The following is a 15,419-nucleotide window of genomic DNA, read 5'->3' on the forward strand; positions in this document are numbered from 1 at the left end:
TTTTTACTTTCTTCCTACTTTCTTCCTACTTTCTTCCTACTTTCTTCCTATTTTCTTCCTACTTCTTTCTGCTTTCTTTCTGTTCTCTTTCTGTTCTCTTTCTGCTTTCTTTCTATTGCCTTTTTATTGTATTTGTATTGTATTTGTATTGTTCCTCCTCTCCTCACCAACCTCGTCTTGTCTATGTTCATCTACTTGTTCGTCTCCGTTTCGATCGAGTTCAAACGCGCACGGGTCTTAGCGACAAACACTTTTCTCTCTCCTCTCGCTAAACCTATTCCTTTTACACATTACGCAATCCAAATACTCTAAAACTAAGCCTTTCGCCCTTCCAACGTCTTCCCGCTGCCTCCCCCCCCCCCAAATCCATCATCCTGCACACTGCCTCTTGCTCACGAGACCTCCCTCACCCGCTACGCTCCCTACTGCCTGCCATCTCGGCTTCCCGGCACGCACAGCAGCCCGAGGCGTTAGCGATGACGTCCCCACGTCCCCACGTTCCCACGTCCACACGTTCCCACGTCCCCACGTTCCCACGTCCCCACGTTCCCACGTCCCCACGTTCCCACGTCTCCACGTCCCCACATCCTCACGTTTTTACCCTCCCCCGTAGTACACAGCCCAAAATGTGGCGTTCCGAAGTCCGCGACAGGAAGCAGCGGGACCAGCGAAATGCGTGGAATCAGGGGAGGCGGAATGCAAATCGATCGTATGCATTTAATTGGTTGGATCTGTCCCGTATGGCGCGCAGTGACGTCATTTGTCGAGGGGTTTCGGACCCTAGAAACCGGGATCGGGAGCGGAAGAGATCGGGAGCGGAAGACACCCGGAATCTGGAATCGATGAACATGCCTCCAGACGTCCGGCTGAAAACAAATGCAGACACGCACCGAGGGTCCTTCCAGGCAGAAATCATGCTTGAATCACGATCTCGCCTGCGCTCATGCGCTCATGCGCTCATGCGCTCATGCGCTCATGCGCTCATGCGCTCATGCGCTCATGCGCTCATGCGCTCATGCGCACGTCAGATCATCCACTCACTGTCTGTCTCTCCTACGATAAATGTCGACTCTCACTTCCACCCTCAGACAAATGCACCTCTGTACATCAACAGAACAAACACACGTGATGCACCGGACTGTGCGCCTCCCTTTCCCTTCCCGACATCCACCTTAACCCACCGCACCGACCGCACTGACCGCACAGACACCTCCGACACAACCGCTTCAACCTCGGCTTCCATTCTGTTTGGGCCGTGGTTCACGAATACGAGTCCTCTCTTTTGAAAGGTAAGTCTCGCACTGGTGTCCCGGCGACCGCACCAAAGAGCATATGTGAAATGGGCGGCCTCCTTGCCTGCGAGACTTACCGCAACAGCGCTTGAGAGAGATGCTGTTGCTAACGCGAGTCACCGCTTGTTTTTTCGGCGCTTTTCGTTCTTTCTGTTTGTATTTCTTTCCTATTTACACGACGCACTGGCACTGTTTCTTCTTTTTTTTGCCGTGCAGGCAACGGACTGGCACCCAGACGTTTTGCTCACGTTCCAGGACGTCCATCTTGGCCTTCCGGGTCAAGCACGCCAGAGGTACGGTTTACACGCAGACATATAGGCAGAAGAAAGAGCGATCTGAAAATGCGGTTTGGTGTTTCTTCTTTGTCTTCTTCTTTATACACGCAGGTGAATGTTATATTAAAGAACTGGGTTTAGATTTCACATGTACGGTACAGTGTAGTAAGAGTCTTTATTGGTAAGAATAGAGGTGTTAAACGTTTCAAACGTTTCGTTCGCACGAAAAGGTTTGCCAGCAAAGGAAGAAGGGTAGAGTCTGCAAGCGCGGAAAATTGCGAAACACAGAGGCGGAAGCAAAAGGTTACCGAGAATGACACACGATAACAACTGGCTGTTGTGCTGATTGCGTGAAGAGTGGCGGCTGTCGGCGCGGCATACTTAACCTTTGGGGTGGTACGGACGGGCGAATGGTATCTGCGGTTTTGATACTTGTTTCTTGCCAGTCACACGCCTCCCGTACCTCGCATTAACCCCGCCCCCGTTTTGGCTCTCGACGGCGCCGTCCCCTTGTGCCGCGCCCGTTCTCCACCAACCCCTTTTGCCTCCTTGACCCCCTACCTACTGCCGTCGTCTCATGCCAATTGTCCGGCACTCACACCATCGTCGTCTACGGCCCTCTGTTCTCCCTCTTCCGCATGCTCTCTCCCTAATACGCCCTCCGTCGCCGCAGCACAGTCCCCTTCCCACCTCTCAGTTACGCTGCCATCGCTTTCGTTGAATACCCCCGCTCTCTACCTAATACACCCTCTGTCGCCGCAGCACAGTCCCCTTCCGACTTCCCCTTCCGATCTCTCACACCATCGTCGTCTACGGCCCTCTGTTCTCCCTCTTCCGCATGCTCTCTCCCTAATACGACCTCCGTCGCCGCAGCACAGTCCCCTTCCCACCTCTCAGTTACGCTGCCATCGCTTTCGTTGAATACCCCCGCTCTCTACCTAATACACCCTCTGTCGCCGCAGCACAGTCCCCTTCCGACTTCCCCTTCCGATCTCTCACACCATCGTCGTCTGCGGCCCTCTGTTCTCCCTCTTCCGCATGCTCTCTCCCTAATACGACCTCCGTTGCCGCAGCAGAGTCCCCTTCCGATCTCCCCTTCCCACCTCTCTGTGACGCTGTCATCGATTTCATTGAACACCCCCCAATGTCCCCAATGTCCACGCGCCCCTTCCCCTTCCAACCGCAAGTGGCGAGCAAACATCCTCGAGTGCTTCAATACAGTCCCCATTCCCTCCCATCTCCTCAGTCGACGAGTATGCAATGATTTCCAGCGCCCAGCATCCCCAGTTTGTCCCTCAATTCACTCCGTCGGAAGAACATGCTTCGCATATGACCTTTCTCACAAGCCCCACATCATGGTCACCGCTCACAATTAAATTGATTCCAATACCCTACAACCTAACCCCCAATTTCTCTAGTTAACGTTCCGCACCGCCCACATCCCGCCCAACCCGCCCAACCCGTGCTGGAAACCGGATCGGGAGCGCAACACACCCGGAATGTAGAATCGATAAACATACCTCCACCTCCAGACTCCCGGCCGAAGCACCGGCGCACCGAGGCTCCTCTCCCAGCAGCGGGGAGAGCGAGAGCGCGGAGAGCGCGGAGAGCGAGAGCGCGGAGAGCGCGGAGAGCGCGGAGAGCGCGGAGAGCGCGGAGAGCGAGAGCGCGGAGAGCGCGGAGAGCGTGGAAAGATTGGAGATGCCAGGGACAGTAGGGATGGTGGGAGATTACAGAGAATGGGAATTCATGGGAGAGGGCCAAAATGTCGGCAAAAATATGTCGTAAGTGCACGTACCCAGGGGGCGTGTTCTCGACGTGGACACGTTTCACATCCGGATCTCGAACACCTGACACAGTACCCTTGGTACAGTACATGGCAATCACAGCCATGTACTGTACTGTGCGCGTGTGGAGGTGAAGGTACCTACTTTTAAAAAAGTAATGTTTAACCAAAGTGCACAATGGTGCGGTGAGCGATGATCGCTCACACGCAGAAGCGAGTTTTTTACTTGTTCAATTCACTGTAACATGCAAGCCGCGGACAACCTTCAAATTATAGAAGCAATGTTGATTGCGAGGACAAATGCATACCTTTAAATACCGTTGGTATCCACACTGTGTCGCCGCAGAGTCCGCTGTTTGGGTGAGAGGAGTTCGTGGCAGAGTGGACAACCGGTTGCTGGTGGTGCAGTTGACACTCTGCGCCTGCGAGGCCCTGGGTTCGATTCCCGCCCGGTGCCCAACTTGGTTGCGTGCCCAAGTTGGTTGAGCCACTTGGGCACCCAACCAAGTTGGCCCGGGCAAAATTCGTAGCTTACCTATTTACTTAGTTACTTTCTTTTTTTTACTTTCTTCCTACTTTCTTCCTACTTTCTTCCTACTTTCTTCCTATTTTCTTCCTACTTCTTTCTGCTTTCTTTCTGTTCTCTTTCTGTTCTCTTTCTGCTTTCTTTCTATTGCCTTTTTATTGTATTTGTATTGTATTTGTATTGTTCCTCCTCTCCTCACCAACCTCGTCTTGTCTATGTTCATCTACTTGTTCGTCTCCGTTTCGATCGAGTTCAAACGCGCACGGGTCTTAGCGACAAACACTTTTCTCTCTCCTCTCGCTAAACATATTCCTTTTACACATTACGCAATCCAAATACTCTAAAACTAAGCCTTTCGCCCTTCCAACGTCTTCCCGCTGCCTCCCCCCCCCCAAATCCATCATCCTGCACACTGCCTCTTGCTCACGAGACCTCCCTCACCCGCTACGCTCCCTACTGCCTGCCATCTCGGCTTCCCGGCACGCACAGCAGCCCGAGGCGTTAGCGATGACGTCCCCACGTCCCCACGTTCCCACGTCCCCACGTTCCCACGTCCCCACGTTCCCACGTCCCCACGTTCCCACGTCCCCACGTTCCCACGTCTCCACGTCCCCACATCCTCACGTTTTTACCCTCCCCCGTAGTACACAGCCCAAAATGTGGCGTTCCGAAGTCCGCGACAGGAAGCAGCGGGACCAGCGAAATGCGTGGAATCAGGGGAGGCGGAATGCAAATCGATCGTATGCATTTAATTGGTTGGATCTGTCCCGTATGGCGCGCAGTGACGTCATTTGTCGAGGGGTTTCGGACCCTAGAAACCGGGATCGGGAGCGGAAGACACCCGGAATCTGGAATCGATGAACATGCCTCCAGACGTCCGGCTGAAAACACGTTTCACACTTACTGACAAATGCAGACACGCACCGAGGGTCCTTCCAGGCAGAAATCATGCTTGAATCACGATCTCACCTGCGCTCATGCGCTCATGCGCTCATGCGCTCATGCGCTCATGCGCTCATGCGCTCATGCGCACGTCAGATCATCCACTCACGGTCTGTCTCTCCTACGATAAATGTCGACTCTCACTTCCACCCTCAGACAAATGCACCTCTGTACATCAACAGAACAAACACACGTGATGCACCGGACTGTGCGCCTCCCTTTCCCTTCCCGACATCCACCTTAACCCACCGCACCGACCGCACTGACCGCACAGACACCTCCGACACAACCGCTTCAACCTCGGCTTCCATTCTGTTTGGGCCGTGGTTCACGAATACGAGTCCTCTCTTTTGAAAGGTAAGTCTCGCACTGGTGTCCCGGCGACCGCACCAAAGAGCATATGTGAAATGGGCGGCCTCCTTGCCTGCGAGACTTACCGCAACAGCGCTTGAGAGAGATGCTGTTGCTAACGCGAGTCACCGCTTGTTTTTTCGGCGCTTTTCGTTCTTTCTGTTTGTATTTCTTTCCTATTTACACGACGCACTGGCACTGTTTCTTCTTTTTTTTGCCGTGCAGGCAACGGACTGGCACCCAGACGTTTTGCTCACGTTCCAGGACGTCCATCTTGGCCTTCCGGGTCAAGCACGCCAGAGGTACGGTTTACACGCAGACATATAGGCAGAAGAAAGAGCGATCTGAAAATGCGGTTTGGTGTTTCTTCTTTCTCTTCTTCTTTATGCACGCAGGTGAATGTTATATTAAAGAATTGGGTTTAGAATTCACATGTACGGTACAGTGTAGTAAGAGTCTTTATTGGTAAGAATAGAGGTGTTAAACGTTTCAAACGTTTCGTTCGCACGAAAAGGTTTGCCAGCAAAGGAAGAAGGGTAGAGTCTGCAAGCGCGGAAAATTGCGAAACACAGAGGCGGAAGCAAAAGGTTACCGAGAATGACACACGATAACAACTGGCTGTTGTGCTGATTGCGTGAAGAGTGGCGGCTGTCGGCGCGGCATACTTAACCTTTGGGGTGGTACGGACGGGCGAATGGTATCTGCGGTTTTGATACTTGTTTCTTGCCAGTCACACGCCTCCCGTACCTCGCATTAACCCCGCCCCCGTTTTGGCTCTCGACGGCGCCGTCCCCTTGTGCCGCGCCCGTTCTCCACCAACCCCTTTTGCCTCCTTGACCCCCTACCTACTGCCGTCGTCTCATGCCAATTGTCCGGCACTCACACCATCGTCGTCTACGGCCCTCTGTTCTCCCTCTTCCGCATGCTCTCTCCCTAATACGCCCTCCGTCGCCGCAGCACAGTCCCCTTCCCACCTCTCAGTTACGCTGCCATCGCTTTCGTTGAATACCCCCGCTCTCTACCTAATACACCCTCTGTCGCCGCAGCACAGTCCCCTTCCGACTTCCCCTTCCGATCTCTCACACCATCGTCGTCTGCGGCCCTCTGTTCTCCCTCTTCCGCATGCTCTCTCCCTAATACGACCTCCGTTGCCGCAGCAGAGTCCCCTTCCGATCTCCCCTTCCCACCTCTCTGTGACGCTGTCATCGATTTCATTGAACACCCCCCAATGTCCCCAATGTCCACGCGCCCCTTCCCCTTCCAACCGCAAGTGGCGAGCAAACATCCTCGAGTGCTTCAATACAGTCCCCATTCCCTCCCATCTCCTCAGTCGACGAGTATGCAATGATTTCCAGCGCCCAGCATCCCCAGTTTGTCCCTCAATTCACTCCGTCGGAAGAACATGCTTCGCATATGACCTTTCTCACAAGCCCCACATCATGGTCACCGCTCACAATTAAATTGGGGGGGGGGGTAATTTTATCAATGCATCAGGGGTGCGCTTACAGATACACTAGCAGATAGGAAGCTGAGTTACACTTCGATCGGATATGAGATGTCCGCGACGTGTGTCGGTAGGCGAGAAAGGATCGCAGCAGCGACAGTGGACCAGATGGCGAAGCTCAGGCGTTGGTGGATGCGGGCTTGAGCGGAGGCAATGGTGCAAGAGCTCCGAAGTGCTATTAGCTTCGCGTGTTCATGGATGACATGCAGTGTAGACTGTGAGGGGGCGCCTAGAGTGTCAAACGATAGTGGCTGAAAGTGCCAGTCTAGGGGTGGCGGAGGAAGGTGATCGTCAATGAGCAGGGTGGATCGAATAGTCCGCTCGAGGGCCTGACGCTTGCGAACGTCAGCTGCTTCTGCAGCTCCTGCAGAGTGGCGGGCAGCGGGATACAGCATGCCCCTGCGGAATGGACTGCAGATTGTGACGTCGTAGGCCGTAGGTTTGTCACACGGGAGCCCTGGGGCAGGGTGGGACGGTTGAACGAGGATATCGGCCGGTCGTGCAGCAGAGTTTGGTAACAGGAAAGGGACCTCGAGGGAATATGCAAGTCCAGCCCCACGGAACACGTGTCGTGCGAAGACATTTCGGACGGTATTGTGTCTGTGGACAGGTCCGAAGCCATGGCTACAGATGGTCGCGTGATCCCCTCGAGGGTCGAGTGGCTTGGAACAATGTGCGCAGCGCAACGGCGAGATAGAATCGAATGTGATAGGAGCGTCCAGATGACGACGTAGCATGGTTGACCAGGTGGCGTTATGAATGCGGGAGGTGGCAGCTGGGTGGGCAGTGAGGAAAGATGTCGCGCCAGGAGCGAGGAGAGAGCGAAACCGTACCCTCCGACGAATTGAAGCTGCACTGTGCTGACGAGGGTCGGGAGAGGATTGCCAAAGGGGTTTCTCCCAGAACCGGCTGGCCGCTGCGCTATGCTGCGCCTGAAGTAAAAACGTATGTATGCGTTCAGGACGCGCTAGAAGTGCGGTAGGTTCGAGGCAGCCAAGATCCGAGGATGTAAGGGAGAAGTGAGGTGGTTGTACGGAAGGAGGTAAATTGCCGAGAACCACCCTCAATGATGTTCGTGCAAAGCGCTGGTATTGCCTGAGGTTGGGAAACTGGGGCCCCTTTAGTCGTACCGGGGCGGAGTCGATGAGACTTGCAGCGTAAGAGGCGTGTGAAGTATTGGCCAATGATGTGAGGCCATGTCCCCCATGAACGAACGGCAATCGGACTTGAGCAGCCAGGGTCGGTGAAAGAGTAACACTATTGAAGCGCTCGTATGCCTTCAGCTGATCTCTATCAAATTGCTGTGCGAACGAAAAGGCGAAGGTCGGGGGTACCAGCCGGAACAGATGCTGCATGCGACAGGCGGAAGCGGAGACCCTGTGTAAGTGAAAGCGTACGCGGGCCTCTGGGATGTGGTCCAGGTGGGCGAGGGCGGAATTGCAGTTTTGCAGTTTGCGGGTGATGTACTGCGTCATGAACGAGTCAGACCCAATAGGGGCCCCGAGGAGTTCCAACCCGCCGTCTTCGATGACGTGCAAAGGGGCAACAGTGGTGAGGGGAAGCAGGAGGTCTGGGGAGAGGCTGGGCCAGAAGACACGTGTCTTAGCTGGGTTGAGGAAGAACTGGTGCGTTGGTCCTTCTGTGTTGAGGATTTTAAGAGCTTTGGCAACTTCATCGATACGGCCGATGATGGTACCGTCATCTGCATACCAGCGGTTCATAAGAACGTCACATTCGTGCGAGATGCGGCGGGCGAGAGGCTGAAGAGCAAGAGAGAAAAGGAGCATGCTCGCAGGGTCTCCCTGTTGCGACCCTTCTCGACTGACTAGCATGGTGGGCGGGGACGAGGGCAGTATCAGGGGGGAGGTGGTGCGTGCATAAACCATGTCAAGAAAGCGGGACAGGGAGGGTGCTCTGGTTGGGAGCTGGTCCAGCACTTTCTGGCGGGAGAAACGGTTGAAGGCATTGGAGGCGTCAATTGACACCATGACGTAGTGTGGGTCCCTTCCATGCCGACGAAGTAGCATCCGGGCGTCGTGTACGATAGCGTCCATGCCGTTCGGAACACCATTGGCTAATTGTTCAGGAGCGAAGTGGTCACGGCAATCCTCTATTGCGGCTGGGAGGAGGACTTTCGTGACGAGTCGACGGATGCTTTGTCCAATTGCAATTGGGCGAATTTTGGCCGGGCGTGGCTGTAGGGGCAGCAGAGTTGCGGCACTGACAAGGGGGATGGTGCAAGGCGGAAGGGAACCACGGGCCAGGCGGCTGACGAGATTTGTGAGCGCAGAGATGCCGGTCACTCCTGCTTCGGGACTAATTTGTGTGTGGGCAAGGAGGTGCAGGAGCTTGGGCGACATGCGGTCTGGACCGGCGGCTGAGTTGGGATTGAGGCGCCTGACGGCACGGAGAACGGATTGCTCCGAGACCTCTGGCGGCCGTGGTTGTGCGGAGGGCGGCAGAGGCATGACGGGGACGGGAGGGTCGGGGTGAAGGGCTTGCAGTGCTGCAACCGTGGCCGTGTCGTTGAGGTTGGCGAGAGGAGGGTTGGTGAACGTGCGCATCGCGCGCCCGTACTGGGCTTGGGAGGCTAGCCGCATGGCGCGGGCGGCTTGCGCGGCGCGAGAGCTGTGGGGTGAAGGGAGCTTGGAGTGTGTGTGCTGCCATGCCCGCCGTGCTTCGTGAGCATGAAGGGCTTCTCTCCACAAGGTACCCCATTCGCGACCGGTGCTTGCCCTACGTAGGCGGAGACGGAGGGCGTGCATTTGACCGCGCGAGGAACGCCATCCGGGCTCTCCACGGAAAGCTTTTCGGAGCACAACAGTAGGCAGCATGTGAAGGCGCATAAATGCTTGATGAGTGGCGTCGGGGGTGTTAGCTGCTGTGGCAGCGCGCACGAGGCGAATTAGAAGTAGAACAGTGCTATGCAGGCAAGGGCCAGGGATAGAAGTGAAAATGTCCGAGGGCCGAATCGGGGTCGAAAGGAGTTCGTGGACCGACGGCAAGGGGAGGGGTGGGGCGTCCGGGAGGGGGAATGGTCGGTTTTCAGGGGAGGGCGAGAATGCGTCTGTCATGGATGGTGGAAGGGAAGCGCTGTGAGAGGGGGCCAGGGGGTCGGCGGTGGGGCTATCTGAGATCATTGGTCCAGGGGAGAGAGTGCTGCGGCCTCCAACGGCGGCGCGGCGAGGGCAGCGGTGGAGGGCGGCGACAACGGCGGAGGTCGCAACTCGTTCGTCTTCTTCGGCATCGCGGGAGCTGTGTGTGGTTCCCAAGTTGTGATATTTTACACGCTTCACCAACTCTAAATTGTTTCAATTTTGGCGAGCGAACGAAAGCAGTATGTCAATCGGCCTCCATAGCTCAGTTGGTTAGAGCATGGTGCTAATAACGCCAGGGTCGCAGGTTCGAGCCCTGCTGGGGGTAATTTTTATTTTTTATTCGGAATACCAGGACATGGCGGGCGGTGATGCGTTTGGGGAGGAGAGGACATGGAGGAAGACCAACGAAACCGATTGTTCGTTGATGCGTTTGGCGAGGAGAGCACATGGAGGAAGACACTAACGGAAGCGATTATACTTTCCTTCTAAACCTGTTTCCTGAAAGTCAAGTCACTTGCAGAAGCAACGTCTTTCGATTTTTGATCTTCTTCGTTCTCGATGATGAATTCGTTGGCCCGACAAATGACCTCTCTTTGACTCGCTACGCGTAAGCAGAGCTTGTCATGGAAGCATCCCAAGAGCAAGCGGGACCGCGTCGACTCTTTCTGACACCTCTATTTTCCCCGCCACGTCAACCTCTCAATGCGTCTACATCCTTCAAACCCCTTCTGTTGCTCGGAACACTCTGTAGCCTTCGAGACAGCAACAAAATGTCCACCGATACTTGCTCTCGACAGGGAAAATCACAGAGCTTGAGAACCAACTGAAATTCACACACCACCTTCCATTGCATGACTTTCCTGCCTCACCGCTTTTAGCTGTACATCCCGTATGGATGTATCGACGAATGCAGCACATCCACGGTCTGCTTGCCATGAAACATGGGAGCCGAACCCCATCCCGACAGCCAACATTCTTCCGCAAAACTATCGCCGCCCTCTTCATTCTCGGCACCGCAATGTTTGGCCCTGTCAACATCGTAGGGAACCTCTCAAATATGCATCATCGCCTCAATTCACACTTGCGCTACGCCATGGCCGCAAATGGCAACCCCATTGAAACTGCAGCCAAACAAACCGCTCGCATCCCTTCCTTTGCGAGTGCCTCGACAATGCTCATGACGGTCGCAAGGAGTGTAAGGCACACCGCTCCCACGCCGATATCCGCTGTTTCAGTGAAAGAATCGAATACTCTCGACGGCCGTCCACTCACCCCCGATATCCAACTCGCCCCACCCGGCAAGTATCCTGCCTCATTGGCATGGCTATCCGACGTTTCTGTTGCAGACGTCAAACTTGCCCGCTTTAACAAGTATACTGGTGCACCTGCATCATCACCCGACGTTGAAGGTGCCCCACTTGACCAGTATACTGCTGCATGGGCATCCATATCTGACGTTTCTGCTCCAGGCCCAAAGGTCGCCCGGTCTGGCAAGTATGCCGATAGTTCGATACCCGAAGTCAAAGTAGGACAACCTGCCCAACATGCCGCACCATCTTCATCAATATCCGACGCCAAAGTGCGGTCACCTGACAAGTATGTTGATGCATCGGCACCAGTACCCGAAGTTGCCGCTGGCCGACCCGACCTGTATGCTGGTACACTGGCATCACTATCCGACGTTTCGAATGTACACGTCAAAGCTGCACGACCAGACAATTATGCTGACGCGTCGACATCAACACCCACGACAACCAAACCCCCGGTTACTACAAAGCATTCGCAAACAAAAGGCGGGGGTACAATCGACGATGTGCTCGAAGGTTTGCACCGGGGTGGTGCATGCATCGGCGGCTGGGGCTCCAAGGCGTGTTACGACGGGATCATCCGGCTCGCGTTTCAACGGCAGCAGTTCCGAACAGTGGTGCTCGTCGTCGTGACTGACGGCACCTACGATGTCGTCCTTAACTGGTGCGCAAGCATGCTGCGGATACATCTTGACAACTACATCCTCGTCGCCCTCGACGAAGACGCGCACGGCTTTTTCCGGGAACGCGGCGCGCCGGTTGTGCCGCTACTGCGAGGCCCCTGCGAGAGCGAGGTGGAAAAGTCGGACGTTTGGATACGCCGCACGCTCGCGACGTACATGATTTTGAAGCACGGAATGGATGTGCTGGTGTGCGACGTGGACGCGGTGATGATGAAGTCGCCGTTCACGAGCGTGCATTCGCACTTTCACGACGGGACTCTCGACATGATCTCCTCGCCGTCCAACTTTCCGAACCCGACGAAAGGAGAACTGCCGGACGCTTGCCCCTCCCCGGGACCTGGGAGGATGGAGTGGAGGCACTGGCCGTGCATGGGGTGGATGCTGATGCGGTCGTCTGCGCAAATGCGAGAGTTCTTCTTGGATTACGTTCTGCGGGATGTGTTGCTTTATGGAGACGATCAGATTGGATTCAACTGCGCAGTGCGAAGGGCAGGGGCTGAGTGGGAGGATGGGGTAGATTGGAATGTAAGGAAGGCCGTGCGGATCAGCTCGAAGAGACCATGGTTGGAACTGATGATGCTGCCTGGGTCGCAGTTTGTGAGGAATTGTACAGAGTTTGCGCATGAGAGGAAGCGAGGGTATGGGATGCGCGGTTTCGATGAAGCGGCGGTTGAGCTGTATCATTGTAAGGGATACCATAAGAAAGCAAATGCTGTTAACAATGATTTTTGGTTTATTCACGAGGATTGGGAAGATGTTTCTATGGAACGAACACAGTCGTTTTCATCGTACCTGCTGTCAATCTCTGTTATCAACAGGGGGTCTGCAGGTGCAAGATAGAAGGATAAATGTCAAGTACCCTTGGTACTGCGCAATTAAATATTTGGCTTGACACGACAGCTGGAATGCCATCTGGTACTCTTCGAGACGTAGAGGTATAGGGAGGGAGAGAGATGAAGAACTAGCTAGATGATGGTGTTATGTTGAGAGAGTTGGTGGGACGGGGGCCGTTTTGCGGACCCCTGTACACGGTACGCTGTTGTAGGAGGGCTTGACTCTGGTATTGCAGGGAGAAAGGTGCTCCGAGGAGCGTTGCATGGTAGAAAGTTGACAACGCCGAGGTCTGGACTGTAAGTGAAGGACTTCCTAGTCCAGGATTTGCTTGACTAAAAAGGTTTTTGCTCTGCAAGTCCAGGACTTGCTTGACTTGCAGGGCAAAAACCTTTTTTCTAATTTATGGTTAAAAAGACGGCGCATGACGGTTTGATTGAGACAGCAAAGAGGACTTGCGAGTTGTCCTCCTTTTAAACACCGCGGACCGCCGCTATCTAACTCGTAAGGGACTTATCACATCCCTTTACACGACAACGGCAGAGATTGCCACATTTTCCTACCGCAGAGCCTAGATCCCAACTCTAAAACCACCACACACCCCATCTCCCCCCTTTTTGCTCTCACTTTTACTCGCAAACAAACTCACCGAAGACCCCCTTCCACGTCTTCCCAACTCCTCCCTCCCCCCCCCAAAATGTTAGCCTTCGTCTTCGAATCCAGCCCGATAACCTCGTTCCGCGGCGCCCAATTGCCCACCAGATTAAGCAAATGCCCTCCCCGCCGTAGCTACAGCGCCTGCCGCGTGGTAACCGCGAAAGCGCAGGTAACGTCCCCCGCGGTCCAGGAGGGCCGCAACCACAACGCCAGCATCGACAAGCTGCTGGACGCCGGCCTGAGCGTCGTCGTGCTCAAGCGCGGCAAGGCCAATTTGTTCCGCGACCAGCGAAACCCCATGGTGTTTGCCGGCTCCGTTGAGCGACACATACCCCTGCCGGGGCACACCTTATCCGACTGCGACCCCGTCGCCGTGTGCAATGGCGCCTACGCCTGTCTTGGCTACGGCTTTTTTAATCCGCATAGTATGTTTCGCGTGCGCATGCTCAAACACGTTGCCCCGAGCGACGAGTTAGATCCCCCGTTGCCCTGGGACTATGCCGCCGAGATCGTCGCCAGGATGCGCAACGCTGTCGCACTCAGGGAGGCCATCGCTCTGCCCGGCGAGGCCACCAATATTTACCGCGTCGTTAATGGCGAAGGGGATAGGCTCAGTGGATTGGTCGTCGATAGGGTCGCAGATACCTTGGTCGTGTCCAGCTCGGCCTTGTGGTGTGAAAAGCATAAAGACCGGATCATTGGTGGCCTAAATGCTGTGCTTCCGTCCTGTGCCGATATTGTTTGGCGGCGCAACGTCGACAGATTGAGACAAGATGGCTTAGCTGACGAGGCCGAACATCCGGCTCCGTTGAATGGCGCATCTACTTCACCGACGGATGTGCGCGCTCCTTTTCACCCCGGTGTCAAAGATTCTTTGTTTACCTCACTAAATGAGACCATGACTTCTCCGACAGACGTTCGAGCTGGCTTTCACCCAGATATCACAGATCCTGCTGTCACAGATATCACAGATCCTGCTGTCATCGTCAACGAGTGCGACGTCAAGTATGAGCTCTCGAGATTCGCCCTAACCCGCGGTCAGAAGACCGGGCATTATGCGGATCAGAGAGAAAATAGAGCCTTTATAAGGAATCTGGTCAACCAGCGCGGGGGCTCAAAGCGGGTTCTTGATTTGTTCTGCTATACGGGTGGGTTTGCCATGAACGCTGCGCTGGGGAGCGACGACTGTTCTGTCGTTGCCATCGACTCTAGCGGGCGCGCGATCGAAATGGGTCAAAGAAACGCCGAATTGAACGGCGTCTCTGACAAGATAACGTTCGTGCAGTCGGACGTGATCAAGTACTTACGAAGCGCCGAAGAAGACCAGGGGTCCTTCGACGTCGTGATCGTGGACCCGCCCAAGTATGCGCCGAACGTCAAGGCGTTGCCGCGGGCTACGCACAAGTATCGGTCGCTGAACCTGGCGGCGATGCGGATGGTGAAACAAGGAGGACTGCTTTGCACATGCTCTTGCTCCGCCGCCATGACGCAAAATCGGCACCTCTTTGTAGAGGTGATCCGGGAGGCAGCCAGCTCACTGGGGCGCGAGGTCACCCTGTTGAAGACGGTGGGGGCAGCGTCGGACCACCCCGTCACACCGGAGATGCCCGAGTCGGAGTACCTGACCATGTGTGTGTTTCTCTGCCGTTGAGATGGCAGTAATGTGCACGTAAAGGCAAGAAAATGAATAGTTGACGCTGGCGGGCGTTTGGAGATGCAGGTGTTCGCGAGTAACGGAGCAACTAGTTTCTTGTTTTTACTTGACAATATCAATACACACAAATCGAGGCACACAAGTTATGCTTCGCAACTCTGTGTGGCCACAAAGCACGAGGAACGGTAGCTTGTTGCTCCATTTTGCAATACGGGCCTAGGTAAAAAAGCAGGTGCCTTACCTACCTAGGCGGATGCGTCGTTCGCCCTCGCGGCGTCATTCTCCGTATCTAACAAATTCGCGATAGATACTTGTGGCGGCAGTCTGCCTTCAATCTCCTTTCTAAGGACCTCGAGTCTCATCTGCCCCATTCTCAGCTCCTCCTCCGCGCGTCCCACGGCGGCCTGCCTGGCCCTCAAGCTCTCGCCCCTGCTGACGACCGCCCCCGCGTTCGGAATCGGTTTTGCGGCCGATGTATACTCTGGGACGTCCTTCAGCGAGATGACCCTCGTC

General features: G+C 55.1%; 4 protein-coding genes; 3 read left to right on the plus strand and 1 right to left on the minus strand.

The window, feature by feature from the left end:
- Window positions 1-1,715: 1,715 nt before the first annotated feature.
- On the minus strand, window positions 1,716-2,689 carry CHC_T00000841001 (hypothetical protein). XM_005710901.1 is given in 2 exon segments: window positions 1,716-2,464; window positions 2,465-2,689. The coding sequence occupies 1 exon segment, from the start codon at window positions 2,687-2,689 to the stop codon at window positions 2,465-2,467; it is 225 nt and encodes a 74-aa protein (XP_005710958.1). The 3' UTR covers window positions 1,716-2,464.
- Window positions 2,690-3,653: 964 nt separating this feature from the next.
- CHC_T00000842001 (hypothetical protein) lies at window positions 3,654-3,913 on the plus strand. XM_005710902.1 is given in 2 exon segments: window positions 3,654-3,839; window positions 3,840-3,913. 1 exon segment carries the CDS (start codon window positions 3,654-3,656, stop codon window positions 3,837-3,839), a length of 186 nt encoding a protein of 61 aa, XP_005710959.1. The 3' UTR covers window positions 3,840-3,913.
- A 7,038-nt stretch (window positions 3,914-10,951) lies between these two features.
- Window positions 10,952-12,661, plus strand: CHC_T00008750001 (glycosyl transferase-like protein similarity to family GT77). XM_005710903.1 is given in 2 exon segments: window positions 10,952-12,604; window positions 12,605-12,661. The coding sequence occupies 1 exon segment, from the start codon at window positions 10,952-10,954 to the stop codon at window positions 12,602-12,604; it is 1,653 nt and encodes a 550-aa protein (XP_005710960.1). The 3' UTR covers window positions 12,605-12,661.
- A 339-nt stretch (window positions 12,662-13,000) lies between these two features.
- CHC_T00000843001 (hypothetical protein) lies at window positions 13,001-15,203 on the plus strand. XM_005710904.1 is given in 4 exon segments: window positions 13,001-13,025; window positions 13,171-14,090; window positions 14,247-14,903; window positions 14,904-15,203. The coding sequence occupies 3 exon segments, from the start codon at window positions 13,001-13,003 to the stop codon at window positions 14,901-14,903; spliced, it is 1,602 nt and encodes a 533-aa protein (XP_005710961.1). The 3' UTR covers window positions 14,904-15,203.
- Window positions 15,204-15,419: the final 216 nt, after the last annotated feature.

This window comes from Chondrus crispus, genomic scaffold, assembly GCF_000350225.1.
Source record: "Chondrus crispus Stackhouse genomic scaffold, scaffold_644, whole genome shotgun sequence".
NCBI classification, from domain to species: Eukaryota; Rhodophyta; class Florideophyceae; order Gigartinales; family Gigartinaceae; genus Chondrus; species Chondrus crispus.